Source organism: Schistocerca piceifrons, chromosome 3 (genome assembly GCF_021461385.2).
Source record: "Schistocerca piceifrons isolate TAMUIC-IGC-003096 chromosome 3, iqSchPice1.1, whole genome shotgun sequence".
In the NCBI taxonomy this organism is placed as follows: Eukaryota; Metazoa; Arthropoda; class Insecta; order Orthoptera; family Acrididae; genus Schistocerca; species Schistocerca piceifrons.
The window spans coordinates 681,875,943-681,899,840 of NC_060140.1; the positions used below are offsets into that span (position 1 = coordinate 681,875,943).

A 23,898-nucleotide genomic window follows, 5' to 3' on the forward strand; every position below is an offset into this window, starting at 1 on the left:
ATGCAGGACGGAACAATAAGACTCGAAGACCAAGGACGAACTGCTTGGATTAAAAAGAATATGTAAGAGAGCAATGCAGTCTTTCGCCACTACTGATCAATCTGTTCATCGAAGAACCAATACGGAAATATAAGAAAGTTTCAGTTCTTCAGAAAGAACACAATCTGGAAACTAGAAAAGATAAGTGAAATATATTCCAGATACACACACACACACACACACACACACACACACACAAACACACGCACGCACGCGCACACACACACACACACACACACACACACACACACACACACACACACACACAACCTTCGATGTAGAATTGGCTAATGTTAGGCCTAACAATAACATTCCAAGTCGCAAAAATCGGAGTAAATAACATTTTTACATTAAATTCTGTATGGTTGCAAATGACAAACTGTGAACGAAAACAAGTGCAATAAAAACATAAAAAAACGAGAAAACCACAGCATGCGGTAACAAGGTATACACAAAACTCCATTTGTTTTTCAAATTTGTAAATACTGTCTTTAAAACCAAATATATGGGTGCAGGTAGTAAAGAGCATTTTTCCTGTTTAACAGAAAGGAAATAAAAACCCACTAATGATGCTGAAACTTCAGTGAAAGCCGGCCGGAGTGGCCGTGCGGTTCTAGGCGCTGCAGTCTGGAACCGATCGACCGCTGTGGTCGAAGGTTCGAATCCTGCCTCGGGCATGGATGTGTGTGACGTCCTTAGGTTAGTTAGTTTTAATTAGTTCTAAGTTCTAGGCGACTGATGACCTCAGAAGTTAAGTCGCATAGTGCTCAGAGCAATTTGAACCATTTGAACTTCAGTGAAACATGTCTGGGAAATAACAGAAAATATAATATTATGTTTTGCTCAAGATGGAGAACCTCCAAAAACAAATCGATAAGAGTACTGTTGTGATTCGTGTGTGTAGCATGAGAAGGAGAAGTGTCCTGTTGGGAATTGAGACAGATGTCGGGCAGGTGTAATGCAGGCATTTTTACCTAGTACCCGATGCTGGAATGGTGTCTCTCTGCAACTCGATAAGAGCTTTGCGAGGAGTCCACGAAGGAAACGTTGATGACTTTACTGGCAATGGTCTGTGCAAAACAGCTTCGAAACCACCACCGTCTCGAGGCGCCGTGAGTAGCCTGACGACCTAACATCCGCATGTTATCTGATGCTTCTAAGGTCGCAGTATTTCCCATTGCATTTGGAAACGCTAAATTTAAAATTAGTAGCAACACAATCAATATTTTTCATAAGTTCGTACGCACTGTGTAATAAATAAGAGGTTTGCGTCCCAGATTTCAGGAGGAGACAATTGCCTCTCTTGCCTCATCCTTTCTTCCTGACGTTCATGTACACTATTTCCCATTAGAATTGCAGCACCAAGAAGAGCACCAATAATGAAATTTTACCTGTTCTGCGTGAAAGGAATTACAAAAAGAAAACAAGAGTAAATTTGTAGGTGATTTTTTTTATGGGGGAGAGGAGATATAGAGAGTGCGAATGCGAAATTTAGGACAAAGAGCTGGCACGTTGTCGTAGCAATGTGACTCAAACCCTGCCGAACATCAAATCCAACTGAGCTCCGATGACATACAGGGTGCTCAAAAGAAAGTGTCGAATACATTGAGAGGTGGTAGTACTCATTGAAAGAAGAAAAATAAGTACAATAAACATGGGTCCGGAAAAGCATACTTTCCGAGATAAAATACCTGTTTATAGGTAGGGCTGAGCGACGCTTGGTTGCAGATATTAGCACAGTCGTTGCACTGGCGCTCCGTCGAGGGGGATTATGATATCACACCCACAGTACTCCACATATTCTTAGGTAGTCTACAGTCAGTTGTCGGCTCGAGTCGTGTTTGTGTGCCTTTCTGTACAGTACTGACAACCCTGGGTACGTATCATGATGTTTTACCTTCTTCTAAGAGCAGATTCACTTATGTGTTTACTGTTATTGCGTTGTTTGTACCTACAAATGGTGTAGTACATTAACATTTTCTCTCTTCCACCACTTGTTAGCAATGGAAGCCCACTACTCGACAAGTGAAATGGCGGATATGACATTGTGCTGCGGTTTAGCAAATGGACGTAGCCTACGATCCCGTACCCTCTACGCTGAATAATATCCACAGCGCCGAGTTCCCTCCGATTAGCTGCTCGGCAGACTTTTCCAGCGTCTGAGGGTCACAGGTACCCTTGTACCTCGGAAGACTGACAGTGGAAGGTCTCGCACAGTCCACACGCCTGACGTGCGGGAGCGTGTGCTACGTTCGGTGTAAGAAACCCGTGGGACCAATGTGCCACGATTAGCGGCAGTAGAAGACTGTCTCACTCTCTTACCTGGGGTTGCTTCATGAACACTTTCTGTATCCTTATCCCATGTAGCGCGTTCAGGCCCTAAGGCGGCGGTTCTGGCAATGGCTGTTGCAGAAGTATGCCGCAGATCCACTGTTCACATCCAAAATTTTATTTACCGATGAGGCAGCGTTCACGAGAGATGGTATTGTGATTTTCCATAACCAGCATGTATGGGCAGATGTAAACCCCAAGCAATTCAGGACAGGGGCATCAACACCGAATGTCAATCAACGTATGGGCAGTCGTACTTGGCGACAGATTAATAAGACAACGCGCTGCCACAAAGGGTAACCGGGGCGCATTATCCGGAATTTCTCATTAATATATTTCCTACCTTGCTGGAAGCAAGGCACCAACGCATATAAATGTGGTTCATGCATGATGGCGCACCAGCACTCTTTCGTCACAATGTGCGCGAATGACTGACGCAAACATCTCAGGACCGCTGGATTGGTCGGGGGCGGGGCCCCACAACTTGGCCTGCTCGTTCTCCAGACCACAACCCCCTACACTTTTTGTTATGGAGACACTTGAAGGACTCGGTCTACGATACGCCAATCGACGATGTGCGGACAGTACAGGGTCGCGTCTTCAATGCGTGCCAGCAAGTACAACAACCGAGTGTAATTCAAAGGGATCGTCATTCCTCACACCGGAGGGCAGAAGGATGCACTGTCATGACTGGATGCTACGTAGAACACCTCCTGTAAACATGTGTTTATCGCAGAAAGTATGCATTTCCGGACCCATATTTTTTAAAATTATCTCGGAAAGTGTCCGTTTCCGGACCCATGTTTATTGGACTTATTTTTCTTGTTTCGATGAGTACTATCACCTCGCAAAGTATGCGACACTTTTTTTAACACCCTGTATGTGGATACGCTATGTCAGTGTTTGAAATCCCTGCAAGAGTTCATTGGTCGTAGTGACTGGCGAAAGGGAGCGGGTCAGTTTCTTGGCAACATGTAACCAAATTTTTTTTCAATAGGTGAGAGATCAGAGGAGTGTTCTGGACGGGTCGAAAACTCTCTGTATTGGGTAGGTCAGGATGGTTTGGGCAACATGTGGTCTTCCGTAATACAGGATGCAACAGGTATGAGTGCAGATATTTTTCCTGTGCTACCTTAGTATGTACACACATCCGTGTGTTGGTTCTTTTTTCTGTGCGTCGAACGTCACACAGTTTACTACCTGATGTGTTCTGTATGGTCGTTACTGCACCACAAGTGGATTCGCCTGTCAGAGTAGACTAACCATTTTGCATCGACACATCCGCACTTCGGCACGTGTCCTATTGTCCAGGGGAAAATAAGCATTAGTGTCTTGCTCTTGCCACATGTACTTGGAGGTGCTAACCAACCTAAAAACATACTCCTTCTAACAGTTACAATCATCAATCTGCAAATGACGTAAACACGGATGTAATGTTGTTCAGTACTCCATTATCACTCACCAATAGAAATATCTGCACTTACACTCGTTACACCATGTATTCTTGAAACAGAGCATAACGGAGACCATGAAGATGGGGCACAGCCACTGGCCTTGACACATGAGAAATGACATGACTGCTGCGCAAATTACCGGCTATTCGAGTTGATCGTATTGCATACATAATAGCACCCCATACCATGACGCCAGGTATGGGGATGACGAATGCAGTCTGGCAACACTCGTTCTCCCCGAGCATTCACACACGGATACGTTCATTGTGATGCCTTATGCAGAACCAGGAGTCGTCTATAAAGATACTTGTTGCCACTCCTGGGCTCATGAAGAGAACACGGCAAGTACCATAACCCGATTTCCCAGAAACTTCGCTCAGTGGAAGAGGGGTCAAAATAAACGGTCATTTGTCCCGGCTTATACGCAGATACTCGACCATTTCTGAGAAAATGACGGTAAAAGTTTTAGAAGAACTGCATGTATCTTTTAGTGACTAAATGGTTCAGCTGAAGAGTCGTCACAATGGGTAGAGTCGCGGCCGCATTCTTCTGCACCCCGTTTTCGAAACCAGATAATTATTTTTATTTTTGTTTTTAATTTTCTACCCATGTCCATAGAAGAATAGTGAACGAATGTTTTCCATTGTATATTGAAACAATGTTGCAGTTATCCCTCTGCTAACTGTAAGTCTAGAGAGTGAATTAAAAAGAAGAAAAAAATATGAATGAGAAAATGACAAAATTATTTGGAATTGTTTTCGGTAGTGTATCTTTATTCGTAATCAATTGCAAGCTCCAGTTTTCTGTAAAGTGTTAATTATGCGTGGTTTGCTTCGAAATTAGTGCCAATGCGTGAAGTCTTCGGCAGTGTTAACGACTTTTCTTTCCCGAGTGAGAGTCATACGAAGAAACGTCTGTGGCAAACCTGCCTTCGCGCGATGCTCGTCGTGTTCGGAATATCTACGTTTCAAATGCTTCTACGATCGGTATCACCCAAGGGAATACACCAAATCTTCCTGAAGAATAAACATAAGAATAAAATACACGAATTCATATAAGGAGTGAAATATAAGAACATGAGAATTTAAAACGATTATAGCCCCTGAAAATACCATACACACGTGTATTTTATAATAACTGTATGACAATTATTGTGAAACCAAGTTGTAATTTTACAATTAATATAACGCTCTTGTATTTCTTGACTTGATAAGACACTTTCGTACAGTAATCTTCTACGGACATGGGTAGATAAATGAAATATAAGTAAATAAATAAAAAATACGAACAATAATCGAGTTCAGAACACAGGGCGCAAAACTTAGAGACCACAATGCTAGCCGCTGTGCTACCATTTCGGCAGAGATTATCACATGCTAAAAGGCATCTAAATTACGTCGCAAATGTTTGCTGTCCTTTTTCCGAAACTGTCCAGTATCTACGGGCAAGCCGAGAAATCTGTTCGCTTATTTTGACTCTCGTTTCACTGAGCGAAGTTTCTGGGAGATTGGGTTACGGCACTTGTGATCTTGTCGTTAGTGCTTTTGGGCGCATCACTATCGGCGCGCCACTCCGCTGCTGCAGTAAGGGAAGCTGCCACAATGGACGCCACGCTGACATTCTGTAGCGCTCCAAAAGTTTATGTGGATACTCGCCTTGCTGCAAGCGATCCCATTTTGTGACTCAAGATACGATCCTGCATGGCCGAGCGAATTACATTATCTGATCAAAAGTATCCTGATACCCGTATGCAATGCGGAATTGCGTATATGCCACGAGAGGCAGACCAGCCGCTGTAAAAGGAAGCAGGGAGTGCTGTCAGTAGGGCAGTGGTGGCACCACAGTGAGAGGTCTGTGACTTCGAACATGGACTGGTCGTTGGATGTCACCTTGAAAGGAATCACCTATTAATAATGAATGCGTGGGGAGGAACTAAGGAAGCTGTCGCTGTTTTCCACCAGTGATTCAGTTCGAGGATCGCCAGGTGCCTGATAACCAATGATTAGCACAAAATAACGGAATATATCCTATGATCAGTAGGCTGATCTTTTATTCTAAAGAAAATTTGCGCCACGCAGCAGTCATAAGAAACGCTGTCCCTCGCCTAAGGCCTTGGCTAATCTCCGAGAGATGTTCAATAAGTATTGCAACATATTTTTTTTCGACCAATTTCAGTTGAAAAAAAGCTGAGTTTGTTGTCGGACTTCGTGGAATATTCTTGCTTCAGTCCCTACAGTTGCATGAAGTTCCGATAGGTGGCGGCACTGTATGTAGGCTAAAAATAGCGTCTTTAACGTACGTGCGTTCCAAGCAGAGAGCTGTCATTGAGTTTCTTTCGGAGGGAAACCAGAGCAACGCAGATATTCGTAGGAGCTTGCAGAACGTCTACGGAGACATGCCAGTGAACAAAAGCACGGAGAGTCGTTGGAAGAGGCGTCTGTCATCATCGTAACAAAGTCACGCAAATCCGTCCGATCTCTCGCGCGCCGACCGACCGCACACAGCTTTGCCTCCTGCAGTGTTGGAATGTGCGGACTCTCTTATTCGAGGAGATCGATAGATCACAGTCAATACCTCACTTCACAACCCGGTTGGGACTTTGAACGGGTTGTTCTGTTTGATGTCCTCCCTCATGCTACAACGATCTGCTCTGAAAGGTATTGTGCTACCCTCAGGAAAATGAACAAAAGACTTCAGCGTATTCGTCGACACATAAATGAAAACGAACTTCTCCTTCTCCATAAGAGTGCAAGGCCTCACACGAGTCTGCACACCCGAGAGGATGTCACAAAGCTCCATTGGACTGCCCCTCCTCATCCACCCCACAGACTGGATCTCGCACCTTCCGACTTCCATCTCTTTGGCTCAATTAAGGATGCACTTCGCGGGAAGCGGTGAGATTATTGAAGTAGCAAGACGTTGGCTCCAACGTCGGCCAGGAAAGTGGTACCGCGGGGCATACTGGCCCTCCCAGTAAGGTGGCATAAGGCCGTCGCATTGACGAAAGAGTATGTTCAAAAAGGATTTTGTGGCTGAAAGAGTGAGGAATAATATGGTGTACTGGAATGCTGAATAAAACCAACCTGCTCACAAAAAAAGAATGAATAAAACCAAGATGCTTTCATAAAATGGATGTTGCATTACTTATTGAACACGATGCTGGAGGTGGACTGGGAACGATTGACTTTGAGTGATGAATCACGCTGTAGCTTGTGGTAGTCTGAACGTCAGCTGTCATCTTGTGTGGTGTATTGGCTTTATTTGGTGGAAGAGACCAAACAGCGAGGTCTTCGGTCTCATTGGGTTACGGAAGGGTGGGGAAGGAAGTCGACCGTGCCCTGTCAAAGGAACCACCCTGGAATTTGCCTGAAGGTATTTATGGAAATCACGGGAAACCTCAATCAGGATGGCCAGACGCGGGATTCAAGCGTCGTCCTCCCGAATGCGAGTCGAGTGTGCTAACCACTGCGCTACCTCGATCGGTTTTGTGTAGTGTCAACAGTGAAGTGCAGAGGAGGTGTTTTTACCGTATGGGAGTGTTTCCTCGCTTAGGGTGTGATCCCCTTACTGCACATAATCAAATTCTAAATTCGGAAGAATTTGAACCCGTTTTAAACTTTGTGTACTGCGTACTCTAGAGAAAAAGTCGGAGGCTATGATTCTTTGTATTGGCATAACAACGCATCCTATCATAACACAGCGTCTGAAGGCGATGGTGTTTGGAAAATAACATTCTTGAAACGGCTTGACCGCTTAGAGTCGCAGTCTGAATCGAATGAAACAGCCTTTGGATGAGTTAGAACGTCGACTCCAGACCCCAGCCTTCTCTTGTTTCAGCTTTCGAGGAAGAACAGGCCATCCCTCCACAGACATTGGCACACCTCATCGAAGGTGTCCCCAGCAGAGTTCAAATGGTTCAAATGGCTCTGAGCACTATGGTCATCACTCCTCTAGAACTTAGAACTACTTAAACCTAACTAACCTAAGGACATCACACACATCCATGCTCGAGGCAGGATTCGAACCTGGGACGATGGTGGTCACGCGGTACCAGACTGAAGCGCCTAGAACCGCTCGGCCACTCCGGCCGGCCCAGCAGAGTTCAATCAGTCATGATGGCGAAGAGCGGACACAGCGCGTATCAATGTCCGCTAAAGAGTCCGGATACCTTTGGTCAGGTAGTGAGTATGTGTAGACTCTCTAGTGCTAGTTGCGTGGGACCGCTGAGCTGCTGCTTGGCGTTGAGAACGGCCCTTTTGAACCCCTCTATTGCTTATTCGCGTGATAACCGTGGGATCCAGAGAATGCGAGCCATTGCTCGCTTGCGGAGTATAGATGTCGATGTAGATTATGGAGGAATAATAAACTGCCGTCTCCATAGGACATTATCCCGCCGCTTTTGAATTCCGATGCGTGCTGGTTGACGTTTCTTCTTCTTACGCGAGGCATAATACTATCTCCTCAGAGGCAAAAATTTTCAAATCCGATTTCTCAGCCGGTCATGGTGGCCGAGCGGATCCAGGCGCTTCAGTCTGGAACCACGCAGCTTTTACGGTCGCAGGTTCGAATACTGCCTCGGGCATGGATGTGTGTGATGTCGTTAGGTTAGTTAGGTTTAAGTAGTTCTAAGTCTGGGGGACTGATGACCTCAGATGTTAAGTCCCATAGTGCTTAGAGCCATAGTGCTTAGAGCCGATTTCTCAATCAGTAACCTGCTGCTTAATCTTTCCTTATACACACTGCCTAGACAGCGTTATTTTGTGCGTTTGCACTGAAATGCTAATCATTTGCATATCGAAGCCTGCAGTGCACTTTATGACAGATCGATATTTGTGCTCGCCTTCTCCAAGGTGTAGCACTTTTACCGGCCAGCAGTTGTAACTTTTGTACGTTTGATTTTTGTTAACTGTAACTGAAGTAAACTGAATTGCTACTCTTTATACTCGTGTGTGTCTATGTTGTAACGTTTAACAATATAAGCGGCGTAGTTACCGAAACGCTCTATGACAAATGAGTCGCCAAAACTGAAATTATGTAACTGTATTTTTAATTTACTTTAACCAAATAAATTAGAAAGCCCGAACTATAAACTAAACCGTCCTGGCAGTGGCGAACGGTTCTAGGCGCTACAGTCTGCAACTGCGCGACCGCTACGGCCGCAGGTTCGAATCCTGCCTCGGGTATGAATGTGTGTGATGTACTTAGGTTAGTTAGGTTTAAGTAGTTCTAAGTTCTAGGGGACTCATGACTTCAGATGTTCAGTCCCATAGCGCTCAGAGCCATTTGAACCATTTTGAAACCGTCCTGTAAAACTGGATTGTGCAGTACAGTGAGCAGTACTACAACGCATGACGTCAAAAAACGTGACTTGCAATTCCAACACACTAGTTAACAGGATAAAAGTGCCACATTGAATACCAACAGAATTTTGAAGAACAAATAATCGAGAATGTCTCAGTGAAATTGCCTTGCGACGTTTATGTACACACGCCGGCCGGGGTGGTCGAGCGGTTCTGGCAGCTACATTCTGGAGCCGCGCGACCTCTACGGTCGCAGGTTCGAATCCTGCCTCGGGCATGGATGTGTGTGATGTCCTTAGGTTAGTTAGGTTTAAGTAGTTCTAAGTTCTAGGGAACTGATGACCTTAGAAGTTAAGTCCCATAGCGCTCAGAACCATTTGAACCATTTTTAGTTTATGTACACAGTAAGACTAAACAAACTTCCAAACACTAAATGATACACACGTGAAAGTAACACTGCACTCTGAGAATAAGACTGTCTGCATTCGAAACGAAATTTAAAATGATATACACCTAAACTTAACTGATAATAAATTTTGTAAAAATCACAGCTAACTGAATTACCTAAATGTAGCCTGACCAATGTAAAATTGGCTCTAACAATTTTTCTTGGTTAACTGTGGCAACGGAAACTTGATGCTGCTCGAATTGATGAAGATAAAATATACAGCGCAGTAGCAAGCAAACTAAATATGAAAGAAAAACCTTGCACAGCGCATTACAAGAACGTGCAACTATTCTAAAGAGATCATGTCTCAGCCTTAGTGTGTTCCAGAAAGTGCAATGCGGCGACACACATAGTCAAAAAATATTAAATTCTTTGGTGACGATACAGTGGTGGAATTTGAACTCGCTGAATGATTTAAAGTAATTGCCATTAAAAAATGGTATTGTAAAGAGTGATAGCCAGTTCTCAACAATCACAATGATTTTTACATAAATTACTCTTTTATAACAACTTCTCTGCCATGAAGTTAATTACTGAAAATAGTAAAGAGGTGGTAAAAATCTATAAGCTCTGAGTGCAAACCATGCGAACTGATTACTTACTCTCACCTGGACACTGATCTAACTAACCCAAACGAATAACGAAAAAAATCCACTAAGACTTTCCATTGTTCAAACACATCACAGTTACGCGCAATCAAGCCATGCAGCAACAACTCTAGCTGTACATCTTCACTTTCGAAATTGGTCTTTACCAAACATAATTCAAAATTCATCCTTTTCGGTATCTCTACCTCTGTGCGCTGCAAGATACACTACTGGCCATTAAAATTGCTACACTACGAAGATGACGTGCTACAGACGCGAAATTTAACCGGCAGGAAGATGATGCTGTGATATGCAAATGATAAGCTTTTCAGAGCATTCACACAAGGTTGGCGCCGGTGGCGACACCTGCAACGTGCTGACATGAGCAAAGTTTCCAACCGATTTCTCATACACAAACGGCAGTTGACCGGCGTTACCTGGTGAAACGTCGTTGTGATGCCTCGTGTAAGGAGGAGAAATGCGTACCATCACGTTTCCGACTTTGATAAAGGTCGGATTGTAGCCTATCGCGATTGCGGTTTATCGTATGGCGACATTGCTGCTCGCGTTTGTCGAGATCAAATGACTGTTAGCAGAATATGGAATCGGTGGGTTCAGGAGGGTAATACGGAACGCCGTGCTGGATCCCAAAGGCCTCGTATCACTAGCAGTCGAGGTCACATGCATCTTATCCGCATGCCTGTAACGGATCGCGCAGCCACGTCTCGATCCCTGAGTCCACAGATGGGGACGTTTGCAAGACAACAACCGTCTGCACGAACAGTTCGACGACGTTTGCAGCAGAAGGGACCATGGCTGCGGTTACCCTTGACGCTGCATCACAGACAGGAGCGCCTGCGATGGTGTGCTCAACGACGAACCTGGGTGCACGGACGGTAAAACGTCATTTTTTCGGATGAATCCAGGTTCTGTTTACAGCATCATGATGGTCGCATCCGTGTTTGGCGACATCGCGGTGAACGCACATTGGAAGCGTGCATTCGTCACCGCCATACTGGCGCATTACCCGGCGTGTTGGTATGGGGTGCCATTGGTTACACGTCTTGGTCACCTCTTGTGCGCATTGTTGGCACTTTGAACAGTGGACGTTACATTTCAGATGTGTTACGACCCGTGGCTCTACTCTTCATTTGATCCCTGCGAAACCCTACATTTCAAGAGGATAATGCACGACCGCGTGTTGCAGGTCCTGTACGGGCCTTTCTGGATACAGAAAATGTTCGACGATTGCCGTGGCTAGCACATTCTCCAGATCTCTCACCAATTGAAAACGTCTGGTCAATGGTGGCCGCGCAACTGGCTCGTCACAATACGCCAGTCACTACTCTTGATGAACTGTGGTATCGTGTTGAAGCTGCGTGGGCAGTTGTACCTGTACACGCCATCCAAGCTCTGTTTGACTCAATGCTGAGGTGTATCAAGGCCGTTATTACGGCCAGAGGTGATTGTTCTGGGAACTGATTTCTCAGGATCTATGAACCCAAATTGCGTGAAAATGTAATCACATGTCAGTTGTAGTATAATATATTTGTCCAATGAATACCCGTTTATCATCTGCATTTCTTCTTGGTGTAGCAATTTTAATGGCCAGTAGTATAATATCACTCACAAACCTGCCACATTTTTGCTGCTGAGCATAAAGCGTATGTTATAGCTTCTGAGATGCTTGATGACTCACAACACTGACGTCCTTAGAGGCTGCATGACGAGCACAGAGGCATCGTGTCTTTACGTGTAGGACGTGGGAGGCTTTTAGTGAGGCTACATTTCGTTACGATATATGAACACAGCCACAGGTAACAGGCAGACACGTGAGGGAAGGTGACATTATTACAAATGTTACAAAATTTGCGCTGCATCGAACTAGAGATTATTTATTTTGTTTCTTCTTCAGTTTAACGCTATTAAATAACTTTAGGAAACCCACATTTTATTTCAGTACCGTCACGACCATCACTCATCGCAACAAAACTACTGATTAACGTAAACAGCCCTTACCCCTTTAGTTAGCAATCCTGTATCTGGATCATAGGGTCCTTGGTTGGATTGTGAACCGAGCTGGATTTTCTCAGCTGTTCTGAGTTGTATGTGTACTGTCATATCGCTGGTTTAGTTGTGGAGTATCTTTGTGGGCAGCCGCGCCTAGAGAGTCGAGCACGGGACAAGAAACTGTTATGTTGTGTAGTGTATAGCTCTGCATGTAAGAAGCACGGTTAGTACTCAGGTTGAAAAAAAATGGTTCAAATGGCTCTGAGCACTATGGGACTTAACAGCTGTGGTCATCAGTCCCCTAGAACTTAGAACTACTTAAACCTAACTAACCTAAGGACATCACACACATCCATGCCCGAGGCAGGATTCGAACCTGCGACCGTAGCAGCCGCGCGGTTCCGGACTGCGCGCCTAGAACCGCGAGACCACTGCGGCCGGCTTCAGGTTGAAGTGTTGCTACAAATGGTACTACAGTAAAGTGATTAAATATCCAAGTAATTCAGAGGAAAGTGCGTCTAGATCAGGGTTTCACAACATAAGTGCTCGCGGAGCAAGCTGTGAGCAGCGAGGCGCGAGCACGGAGCAGCGCGAGCACGCTACCCCCACTACCGGACCAGAGAGGAGAGTGGGGAGAGTCACGTGGGGCACACAACAGCTGCCGCCAGTCAATGTAAATCCGCGGCCACCTGCAGGGATGTCACTCACGAATTATTACTGCGACAAATGAAACAAATAAAGGAGAATGTACACGTGCCACATAATTTTATTAGCTTAGTGTATGCCTCTACATTCGTATTAATTTGTGAACTGTTACACAATAAAAGGTGTCACTGAAGTGTGGGGTTCTCGGTTATCTTGTACTTTTTGCCCTTTACAATTGCGTCTATGTTCGGAGTAATTGTTCTTGTGCTTTGTAGGCGCAGCATGCAGTTTAAATTTCGATCAGACAATGCGTTTCAGGCGCGTCTTGTTACATTTCATTGCAGAGAACAGTTGTTCACAAACATACGTGGAACCGATCACTGATGTTATTGTAGCCGCCAGTTTGTGCAAACGAGAAAATCTATCCTGAGGGAAGCTTCTGTAGGATTCCAAAATGTTTTTCTTGTTCCGAAATTTGTCTCAGTATTCTCTGTCACACTGCAGGTCAATAATTTCTAGTTGCAGCTCAGGACGAATCTCTTCAATATTCGCTGAATATGGAGAAGAGAACAGATCAAAATCACTATCTAATGCTGTCAGATCTTGAAAGTGTTGATCAAATTCTTCCTAATGGCATGTGAATAACGTTCACAGCCTTTGTGAACATCTTGCATGGATGATAATGTAGGAAAATGAGCTAGATTTCCTGTTTCCAGCAGACTCACCCAAAGTGTCAATTTAATTTTAAAAGCTCGTATTCGATCTATGAAATGAGTAAGTAGCAGATCTTTACCTTGTAGTGAAATGTTCAAAGCATTCAGATGGCTAATTAAATCTGCTAAGAACGCGAGATCACATTTCCATGAAGGCTCTTTCAGTTCAGGAACACGCATATTATTTATTTCCATGAACATATTTATTTCATCTAATAGGCAAAAAAATAGATTTAATAATTCGCCTCGACTAAGCCAGCGGACCTCGCTGTAATAAGGCAGGCTACCATACTGGCTTTCTACATACTGAAGAAAGCTTTTAAATTGCCTGTGTTGTAGCCCATGCTTCCTTATATAATTGGTTGTACGAAAAACAACACTCATCACATTTTTTGGAGTGATACTCTTTGCACATACGTTTTCCTGGTGGATCAGCCAGTGAACGCCCCTTGTTTCATTCGGCACGGTCAGTTTTTGCATTTTCTCCTTCAACAGCGCGACGAAACCTGATTTTTTCCCTGTCATCGCTGGTGCACCGTCTGTAGACACTGAAACTAAAGAATTCCACGACAATCCTATATTTTCAACACTTTCTCCAACACTACTTAAAATATCACTTCCGGTTGTAGTGTTCTTCATGGCTACTACATCGAGGAGCTCCTCCCTCACCTGAAGATCTCTATTAACACCTCTAATAAATATGGTAAGCTGCGCTGTTCCTGTGATATCAACACTTTCGTCCAGAGATAGAGAATACGCCATAAAATCTTTATAGATATTTGCAAGCTGGCTCTGGACGTCGTCTGCCATGTCCTGTATGCGACGCATAATGGTCATGTTAGATAATGGCACAATCCGAAACTGTTCAACTTGAGATGGACACAAATGCTCTGCGGCAACTACCAAACATTCTTTTACTAAATCGCCATCAGTGATGGGGAGCAGGGATTTTGCTAAAAGCAAAGCAATTTTGTAACTCATTCTGAGTCTGAGAGCTGCCTCAGTTGATTTTTCTTCGTAGTCCAGATCTTCTTCGGATAGCTTCCTTTTAAGTTTAATAACTTCCTGTGCACGATCTGGTCCATCACATTTTCCACTTCCGTAGTCTTTCACGTGGTACGACATATAATGTCGCTGCAAATTAAATTTCCTAAAAGAATTCAGCGTTTTGTGACACACTAAACATTTTGCAACATCATCTTTTTCTGTAAACAGATACAATTCCTCCCAATGGGGGTTGAACTGCGAAAGCATGGTTGGGGTTACACAACGGCGACTTGACATGATTCTTAACCAGCGAAGTGACTGTTAGAGCTGATCGTAGTACTTTTAACGTTACACAGTCGGCGCGAATTCAATAGGCACGCTGCGGTCCTATTCAAACGTGCGCGCGCATTTCCCCTCCCTCCCCTCCCTCCCTACTCAGCGACCTTGCAGCTGCTCGCGAGCACGTGCCTGAGCAGACGCGAGTACTCGCGCTCAAAACCGGCCAGTTGTTAAGCCCTGGTCTAGATGTAATTAAAAATGAGCAGTGCCGCCGATAACGTATTTGTGTATCCTCTCGTTACGTGTCGCACAGTATCAATCATCCGCGCCGTGTTCGGTCTCCCAGAATGAACTGATGTGAATCAATAGAAATTAGTTACCAAAAAAGAGTGCAGTCAAGTGCCAGTGTCTTGTAGCGAGCGTGAGGACGTACGTTCGATCATCGCGTTTCCGCATTATCTACAATCAGCCGCGCCGCGACGGTTACGCGCACGCTCGTACAAGTGAGAACTGAGAACTGAAAAATTAACTTTACGAACAGTGACATATCATTACTAGTGACAAGGAGGAATATTACCAGATATCTGTATGTGTGACGAGCGCATCATCAACAATCACCCGCGTCGTGTCGGTTACACGTACGCTCGTCTGAATGATCTTTTGGACTGTTAATTGGGAGAAACATTTACGATTTAGAGTGCAAACAGTGCAACCTGTGGTTTCCATATAATCGCAGAATATAGATGTTCACACCAGACATAAGACAGTGTTGTGTTTTAATATTGAGTGGCTCCGCTAAACCCGCTTGCATATTTCGATAGATAATTTCAGGCAAGCCAACAGCAGTGTGGAGAAGGACAATATGACCGCCGCGGGATTATCAGGTACGTGATATGGGATAGGGCGCACGGTCAAGAAAAGCAGAAACGACAACCAGTTTAAAGGTACCACCTCACCCAATAGTACTCCCGGTTATCCTTATCATCATTTTATCCTTATCATTTTATCGTAAAGTCGTCGAAGTGATGTTATACAGGCTGTTACAAAAAGGTACAGCCAAACTTTCAGGAAACGTTCCTTACACACAAATAAAGAAGAGATGTTATGTGGATATGTGTCCGGAAACGCTTAACTTCCATGTTAGAGCTCATTTTAGTTTCGTCAGTATGTTCTTCCACCTACGCTCAATGGAGCACGTTATCATGATTTCATACGGGATACTCTACCTGTGCTGCTAGAACATGTGCCTTTACAAGTACGACACAACATGTGGTTCATGCACGATGGAGCTCCTGCACATTTCAGTCGAAGTGTTCGTACGCTTCTCAACAACAGAGTCGGTGACCGATGGATTGGTAGAGGCGGACCAATTCCATGGCCTCCACGCCCTCCTGACCTCAACCCTCTCGACTTTCATTTATGGGGGCATTTGAAAACTCTTGTCTACGCAACCCCGGTACCAAATGTAGAGACTCTTCGTGCTCGTATTGTGGACGGCTGTGATACAATACGCCATTCTCCAGGGCTGCATGCGACGGAGGGTGGATGCATGTATCCTCGCTAACGGAGGACATTTTGAACATTTCCTGTAACAAAGTGTTTGAAGTCACGCTGGTACGTTCTGTTGCTGTATGTTTCCATTCCACGATTAATGTGATTTGAAGAGAAGTAATAAAATGAGCTCTAACATGGAAAGTAAGCGTTTCCGGACACATGTCCAATAACATATTTTCTTTCTTTGTGTGTGAGGAATGTTTCCTTAAAGTTTGGCCGTACCTTTTTGTAACACCCTGTATAAAAAGACTTGCAACAAGTGGCCAACTTCCCGAATGGGGTCTCCTGGTCAATAAAGCCATTCCCGTATTTCATTTCATTTCTCTGATGCGAGCTACTGAAAATATTAAGATCCCATCCACTTTCCTCGAATACCAGAGATAAACTAGAAACCTCACACGTTGTACTATAATACTTGTTTCCAGCGAAAATGTGGACGGTGTGTCGGCAGGTGGAGTTCCAGCGGATGGTGGAAACGTACAAGGGCGCGCTGCAGAAGCTGGACGAGCTGTCTCTAGCGGACGGCGCGGCGGTGACGCGGGGGCCCGCGCCCGTCCAGGCCTCCCACCAGAGGCAGTTGGCACTGCGGCCGCAGGACGTGCAGGACCGCCTCATCAAGAACAAGACGCTGCTCAACGTCGTGAGTTCCCACAGCATTTAGCCCGTTTCACACCAATACATCTTATGATATGAATGAAGGCACGAGGCTCGCTCCGAAATATATGCACAATACCTTCTTTTTACATCTACGCTACCCACGGCGTTCGTAGAAACATTCTTCTCCCTTATTTTCAAATGTAATTCAACCTGTTTCCGCAAGGGGCGTTGTCGTAGCACTCTGTCAAGATGGATACTGTAGTTGTTCGTCTGAGGGAGAAACAAGCGACACGCCCGCCTTACTGTTAAATGTCGTTGGAATGACGTCTCACTCGATGCGACAGACGCCATAACGATTTCGTCGCGTTTAGCTGTTTTTCTATTACACTGAGATGACAAAAGTCATAGCATAGCGATATGGACAGTACAGAGGGCGGTAATAGCGAGTACAAAATATATAAAACGGGAGTACCTTGGCGCAGCTGTCATATATACAGGTGATTCACGTTAAAAGGTTTCCAACCTGGTTAGGGCTGCACATCGTGCTACCCTATCCTGTGCGAGCCTCTTCACTTCCGAATAATCACTGCAACCTACATCTTTCTGAATCTGCCTGCGCCGGCCGGTGTGGCTGAGCGGTTCTAGGCGCTGCAGTCTAGAACCGCGCGACCGCTACGGTCGCAGGTTCGAATCTTGCCTCGGGCATGGATGTGTGTGATGTCTTTAGGTTAGTTAGGTTTAAGTAGTTCTAAGTTCTAGAGGACTGATGACCTCAGATGTTAAGTCCCACAACGCTTAGAGCCATTTTTTGAATCTGCCTGCTGCGTTCATCTCTTGGCCTCTCTCTACGACTTTTACCCACCACACTTCCCTCCAATACTAAATTGATGATCCCTTGACGTCTCAAAATATTTTCTATTAACGCATCTGTTCTTTTGGTGAAGTCGTGCCACAAATTTGTCTCGCCAGTTCTGTTTGGTACTTCCTCTGTAGTGTCTTGCGGTCGGCAGGAAAGAACTAACAGTCCATTTCACCACACTTTATTTTAATTAAAGAAAAACGCCTTCTTGGCATACACTAAGCGTTAAACGCAAGAAGAAACAGAAAAAAACACAACTCTTATAGTGGCAAACCAGATAAGGAAACATGTCAATGAAAGAAATACTGACCAAAACCTACTCTACAAAACACAAAATAAAGCGTGCTACTACAATGCTACGGCGAGTGAATACAACGCTAGGGCCCACGTAAGTACTGGCCGGAGCTGTTCCTAGTGGTTGGTAAACACTGCAGGTCTGATTTTTTTTCCTTTATTGAATTTCGATTCCCCCGAGGGGGACGGGCTGGCAGCAGCTTAGTACGCTTCTCTTCAGCCTACAGAATTTTGGAAACATATGAAGATAAGAAACAATAAAAGCAGTAGATAAAACGGTGACTTAAATTGTTTTATGTTTCAACTTTCCACAATTTTCCGCCATTTTACAAAGGGTGGGCGATGCTAATAAAATACGCAGGAAGCAGACAGGTAAAATAGTAGACAGACAATTAAAAAACACGGCGACAGTCTGGTTTCTGTTCGGAAGAGATATAAAAATCACACCCAGCAACAGTATGATGTCCGTTCGCAACACTTCGGAAAAGACGCATAACAGTTAACAATCACTGGAAACACTGCACTAAAATGTCGGCTCGAAGATGACACACCACAGCCATGGGCAGATGGGGCGGGGGGCAGGGGGGGACCTGGACAGATGACGGGAAAAAAAGGGGGCCGGTCTGACGGCCTAGGCGTGCTTATAAAGCCAGGTCGGCGGAATGCTACATCAGTCATATGAGTTTCGATTGGTGGAACACTGTAACATGTTGTCTGGCGAAGTACTTCCGAGTTTATTTGGAAAGTCTGTTATTGTTTCTGTCCGCTGGCGATGTTTCTCTCCGCGCTCCTGATTGGGGGTCAGCAACCCATCTTACATGTCGGTTCTGCAGGCCCTCTATCAATAAGGGGCCGCTACAACATCCTCATTAGTTACGTGATCGAACCATCTAATCTCCAACATTCTTCTGTAGCACCACATTTCGAAAGCTTCTAGTCTATTGTTGTCTAAACAGTTTATCATCCATTCTTCCTTACATAGCTACATTCCTGAAAAATACCTTAGAAAGGACTTCCTAACACATAAATCTGTCTTCGATGTTAGCAAATTTCTCTTCTTCAGGAAGCCTTTCTTGCCATTGCCAGTCTGCATTTTATGTCCTCTCTACTTCGGCCATCATAAATTATTTTGCTCCCCAAATAGTAAAACTCATTTACTACTTTAAGTTCCTCGTTTTCTAATCTAATTCTCTTAACGTCACCTGATTTAATTCGATTGCATTCCGTTATCCTTGTTTTGCTTTGTTGATATTTAACTTATATCTGTCCATTCCGTGCAACTGCTCTTCCAAATACTTTGCTGTCTCTGACAGAATGACGCGGTCATCAGCAAACCTCAAAGCTTTTAATTCTTCTCCCTGAACTTTAATTCCCTCTCCAAATTTGTCTTTGGTTTCCTTTACTGCTTGTCCAATGTACATATTGAATAACATCGGGGATAGGCCATAACGCTGCCTCACTCCATCCTCAATTGGTGCTTCCTTTTCATGCCCCTCGACTCTTATAACTGTCGTCCGATTTCTGTACTTGTTATAAATAGCCTTTCGGTCCCTGTATTTTACGCCTGCTACCTTCAGGATTTCGAATCTTTCTCCAAGTCTGCAAGCGCTATAAATGAAGTTATGTCTTTCCTTAACTCAGATAAGTCGTAATGTCAATATTGCCTCGCGTTTTCGTACACTTCGTCGGAATGTTAACTAATCTTCCCCGAGTTCTTCCATTTTTCTGTAAACAATTCGTGATAATTCGGTAATTTCACACCTGTTAGCACTTATTTCTTTGGAATTTGAATTATTGTTCTAATGTTCAAATGTGTGTGAAATCTTATGGGACTTAACTGCTAAGGTCATCAGTCCCTAAGCTTACACACTACTTAACCTAAATTATCTTAAGGACAAACTCACACACCCATGCCCGAGGGAGGACTCGAATTTCCGCCGGGACCAGCCGCACAGTCCATGACTGCAGCGCCTGAGACCGCTAGGCTAATCCCGCGCGGCTTTGAATGATTACATTCTTCTTGAAGTCTGAGGGTATTTCGTCTGCCTCATATATCGTGCATACCAGATAGAAGAGTTTTGTCATGCCTGGCTCTCCCAAGGCTATCAGTAGTTCTGACGGAGTATCATATACTTCTGGGGCCCTATTTCAACTTAGATCTTTCTGAGCTCAGTCAAATTCTTCTCTCTGTATCATACCTCCCGTCTCATTTTCACCATGACCTCTAGCCTTTGTGTAACATTGCTTTCATCTCTCTACATACTCCTTCAACCTTTCAGCTTTCCCTTCTTTGCTTAGGACTGGTTTTCCATATGAACGCTTGATATTCATATAGCTGTTTCTCTTTTCCCCAAAAGCTTCTTTAATTTTCCTGTAGGCGGTATCTACCTTTCCCCTAGTGAAGCATGCTTCTGAATCCTTACATTTGTCTTCTGATTAGCAATTCTGCACTTCCCGTCAATCTCATTTTTTAAAAATTTGTCGTCCCTTTCGCCAGCTTCATCTGCTGCATTTTTAAATTTTCTTCTTTCATAACTTAAATGGAATATCTCTTGTGTTATCCAAGGATTTCTACTAAGCCTTGTCTTTGTACATATTTGATCCTCTGCTGCCTTCACTAGTTCATCTCTCAAAGCCACCCGTTCTTCTTCTGTTGTATTCTTCTCCCCTGTTCTTGTCAATCGTTCCCTAATGCTCCCTCTGAAACTCTCTAAAACTTCTGGTTGTTTCAACTTATCAGGTCTCATCTCCTTAATTCCTACCTCTTTGCGATTTCTTCAGTTTTAATCTTCAGTTCATAACCAATAAATTCTGGTCAGAGTCCACATCTGCCCTTGGAAATGACTTACAATTTAAAATGTGTTTCCTAAATCTCTGTCTTACCATTATTTAATTAATCTGAAACCTTCCAATGTCTTCAGGTCTCTTCCAAGTAATCAACCTTCTTTTATGATTCTTAAAACAAATGTTTGCGATGATTAAATTACGCTCTTTGCAAGATTCTACCAGACGGCTTCCTCCTTTATTCTTTCACCCAGTCATATTCACCTACCATTTTTCCTCCTCTTCCTTTTCCTACTATCGAATTGCAGTCTCCCATCACAATTTCATTTTCTTCTCCTTTAACCATCTGAATAATATCTTTTTCTTATCATACATTTCTTCAATCTCTTCATCATCTGCGGAACTAGTCGGCATGTAAACTTGTACTACAGTGATAGGCGTGGGCTTCGTGTCTATCTTGACTGAGATAATGCGTTCATTACGCTGTTCATAGTAGCTTACCTGCATTTCTATTTTGATATTGATTATTAAACCCACTCCCGCATTACTCCTATTTGATTTTCTACTTGTATTTATAACCCTGTATTCACCTGACCAGAAGTCATGTTCCTCCTGCCACCGAACTTCACTAATCCCCGCTATATCTAACTTCGCTCTATCGATTTTTCTTTTTAAATTTTCTAACCTACCCGGTCAGTTAAAGAATCTAACAATTCACGCTCCGATCCGTATAATGCGAGTTTTGTTTCTCCTGATGGCGACATCCTCCTGAGTAGTCTCCAGCCGGAGATCCGAAATGGGGGACTATTTTACCTCCTGAATATTGCACCTTAGGGGACGCCATCATCAATTAACCATACAGTAGAGTTGCATGTCCTCAGAAAAAATTACGGCTGTAGTTTCCCCTTGCTTTTAGCCGCTCGCAGTACCAGCACAGCAAGGCCGTTTTGGTTGATGTTACAGAACCAGATCAGTCACTCATGCAGAGTATTGCCCCTGCAAGTACTGAAAAGTCTGCTGACCCTCTTCATGAACGACACGTTTTTCTGTTGTGGTTGCACCTGCGGTACGGCTATCTGTATCGCTGAGACACGCAAGCCACCCCATTGACGGCAAAGTCCGTGGTTCATGGAAGTAGATACCGAAACTAAAAGTTTTTGTTCAAAAAATCAACTTAATAAGGTTGCATCGTTTACATGCCTGCAGATACAACCTTTTTGTTATTACATTTAGGATCAAAGATTTCATTTACCTTTCACAAATATCATATGTGCCCTGCACGAGACGCAAGACATTCAGGCGATAGTCAAACTCATTCCATACTCTTAGGAGCATGTCTGTAGTGGCTGCTTTCACTTCTGTTGCTACCTGACGTAGCAGTGTACGCAAAGCTCTCGGTAGTGGAAGCCCAAAGATGGAGTCTTTCACGAACCCCCACGGAAGGAAGGTCACTTACTGTGAAATCTGATAACCTGAAGGTCAGGATGAAATGGATGTCGAAACGGCACTTCGTGCCGAGATGTCATTGAATCAGCTCGTGTCGCGTGTCAGTGCGGTGGTGTTCTATACTGTTGAAAAGTGAAATTTTCAGCATTTCGAAATTTTTGGATAAAGTCAGATCAGAACGTCCAGGTACGTGATTCCCGTAAGTCGTTTCCGCAAAAAAAGAGCGAACCGTAAATATTTTCTCAGGATACCCCGCTATAGACAAGAATCTTTCGAATCCCCCCGTGCTTGACTATGTTATGTTGCTGTTGTGTTCCCCAAACCATACGCTGAAGTGGTTCACTTTTTCTCTTAAGTGGAACGTAGCCTCATGGCTGAACAATAAACGAGAAAGTAAATTGTTGTCGTCCATCTCTATACCCAGAACGATTTTAGAATAATACTCAGACTTCTGTGGACTACGTGTAAATGTTAAATGCGCTCTATTTCTTGAACGAGCACACGGTGCAGCCTGTGGCTTTAACCTTAAACAAACAAACGATGTCTTGAAACTGCTGCTTCCGTCGTCGAATGTTTGGAACTGTTGGAGGCGCAAAACTGTACTCTCGACGAAAATGATGTCATACAGCTGTAACTTAATTAAACCTGATCAAACCGGCAGAGTAAAACGCCATTTGTTGCTGCATTATTGCTATCTCGAATCTATGCATGTTGGTTAATGATCGTGCGTGCGAACTAACTAGCAAACTGCACCGCGGAAGCCACTGCCGGTAACAACATGAGATGGCAACTGCAGTTACAAGAGTCGAAGGACATGAAAGAGAGACTGAACATCCTGTAAAGGAAGGCAAGCATAAATTTGGATAGGAAATTAAAGTTCAGGGAGGAGAAATAAAACATTTAATTTTTCCTGAATGTATAAGCGTGGACTTGTAAACTCAGGTGAGTGGAAGGGATGATGATCCGCAAAAGTAAAACAAGAGTAAGGGAATGCAGTCAAATCAAGTGATTCCGAAGGGATAAGATTCGCAAAAGAAAGATTAAAAACAGTAGGTAATTTTTGTTACTTGGACAGAAAACAAACTACTGTTGGCAGCAATAAAGAGGATTGCGATTGACAAAGGCAAGAAAAGTTTTCTGATAAAAAGAGAAATTTTCTAACATCGAATACAAATTTAATTCTTGGAAGTATTTCGTGAAAATATTTGCCTGAATTGTAACATTGGAAGCAAAAAGTGGCGTAACTTGTTAAAAGTGTGAAGAGGTGGTGATAATTGAAACATATCGCATCACTTGTGCAATGAGAACGGCGCTTGGAGCAAGACAGTTTATTGTGGCGTACAAAAATACATTCGCCGGCAAGACTCTGGGTTCTTTGGTTCGTTCCAGGAGGAGATGGAGTGGAATTATAACATGTAAAATGTTAGTTTACTTTATTTCAATGAAGATACAAAGACTTACTTAACCTTGTATAATCCAATTTCACAGGAATATTCTGACTATTAAGCCGCTTGCGAGACGTACTCTGACCCTCCCAGAATGAGTGCTTGTTATGGGAATGGTGGACTCAA

The 23,898-nt window shown here is 43.9% G+C and overlaps 1 protein-coding gene across 1 annotated transcript in view; it reads left to right on the forward strand.

Annotated features, from left to right (window-relative positions):
* Nucleotides 1–23,898, forward strand: part of LOC124788960 — a 400,179-nt gene that overhangs the window by 113,358 nt on the left and 262,923 nt on the right. Inside the window, exon 6 of the mRNA XM_047256249.1 lies at nucleotides 16,799–16,987. Coding sequence (XP_047112205.1) covers nucleotides 16,799–16,987 — 189 coding nt within the window. The remainder of the gene's footprint in view (nucleotides 1–16,798; nucleotides 16,988–23,898) is intronic.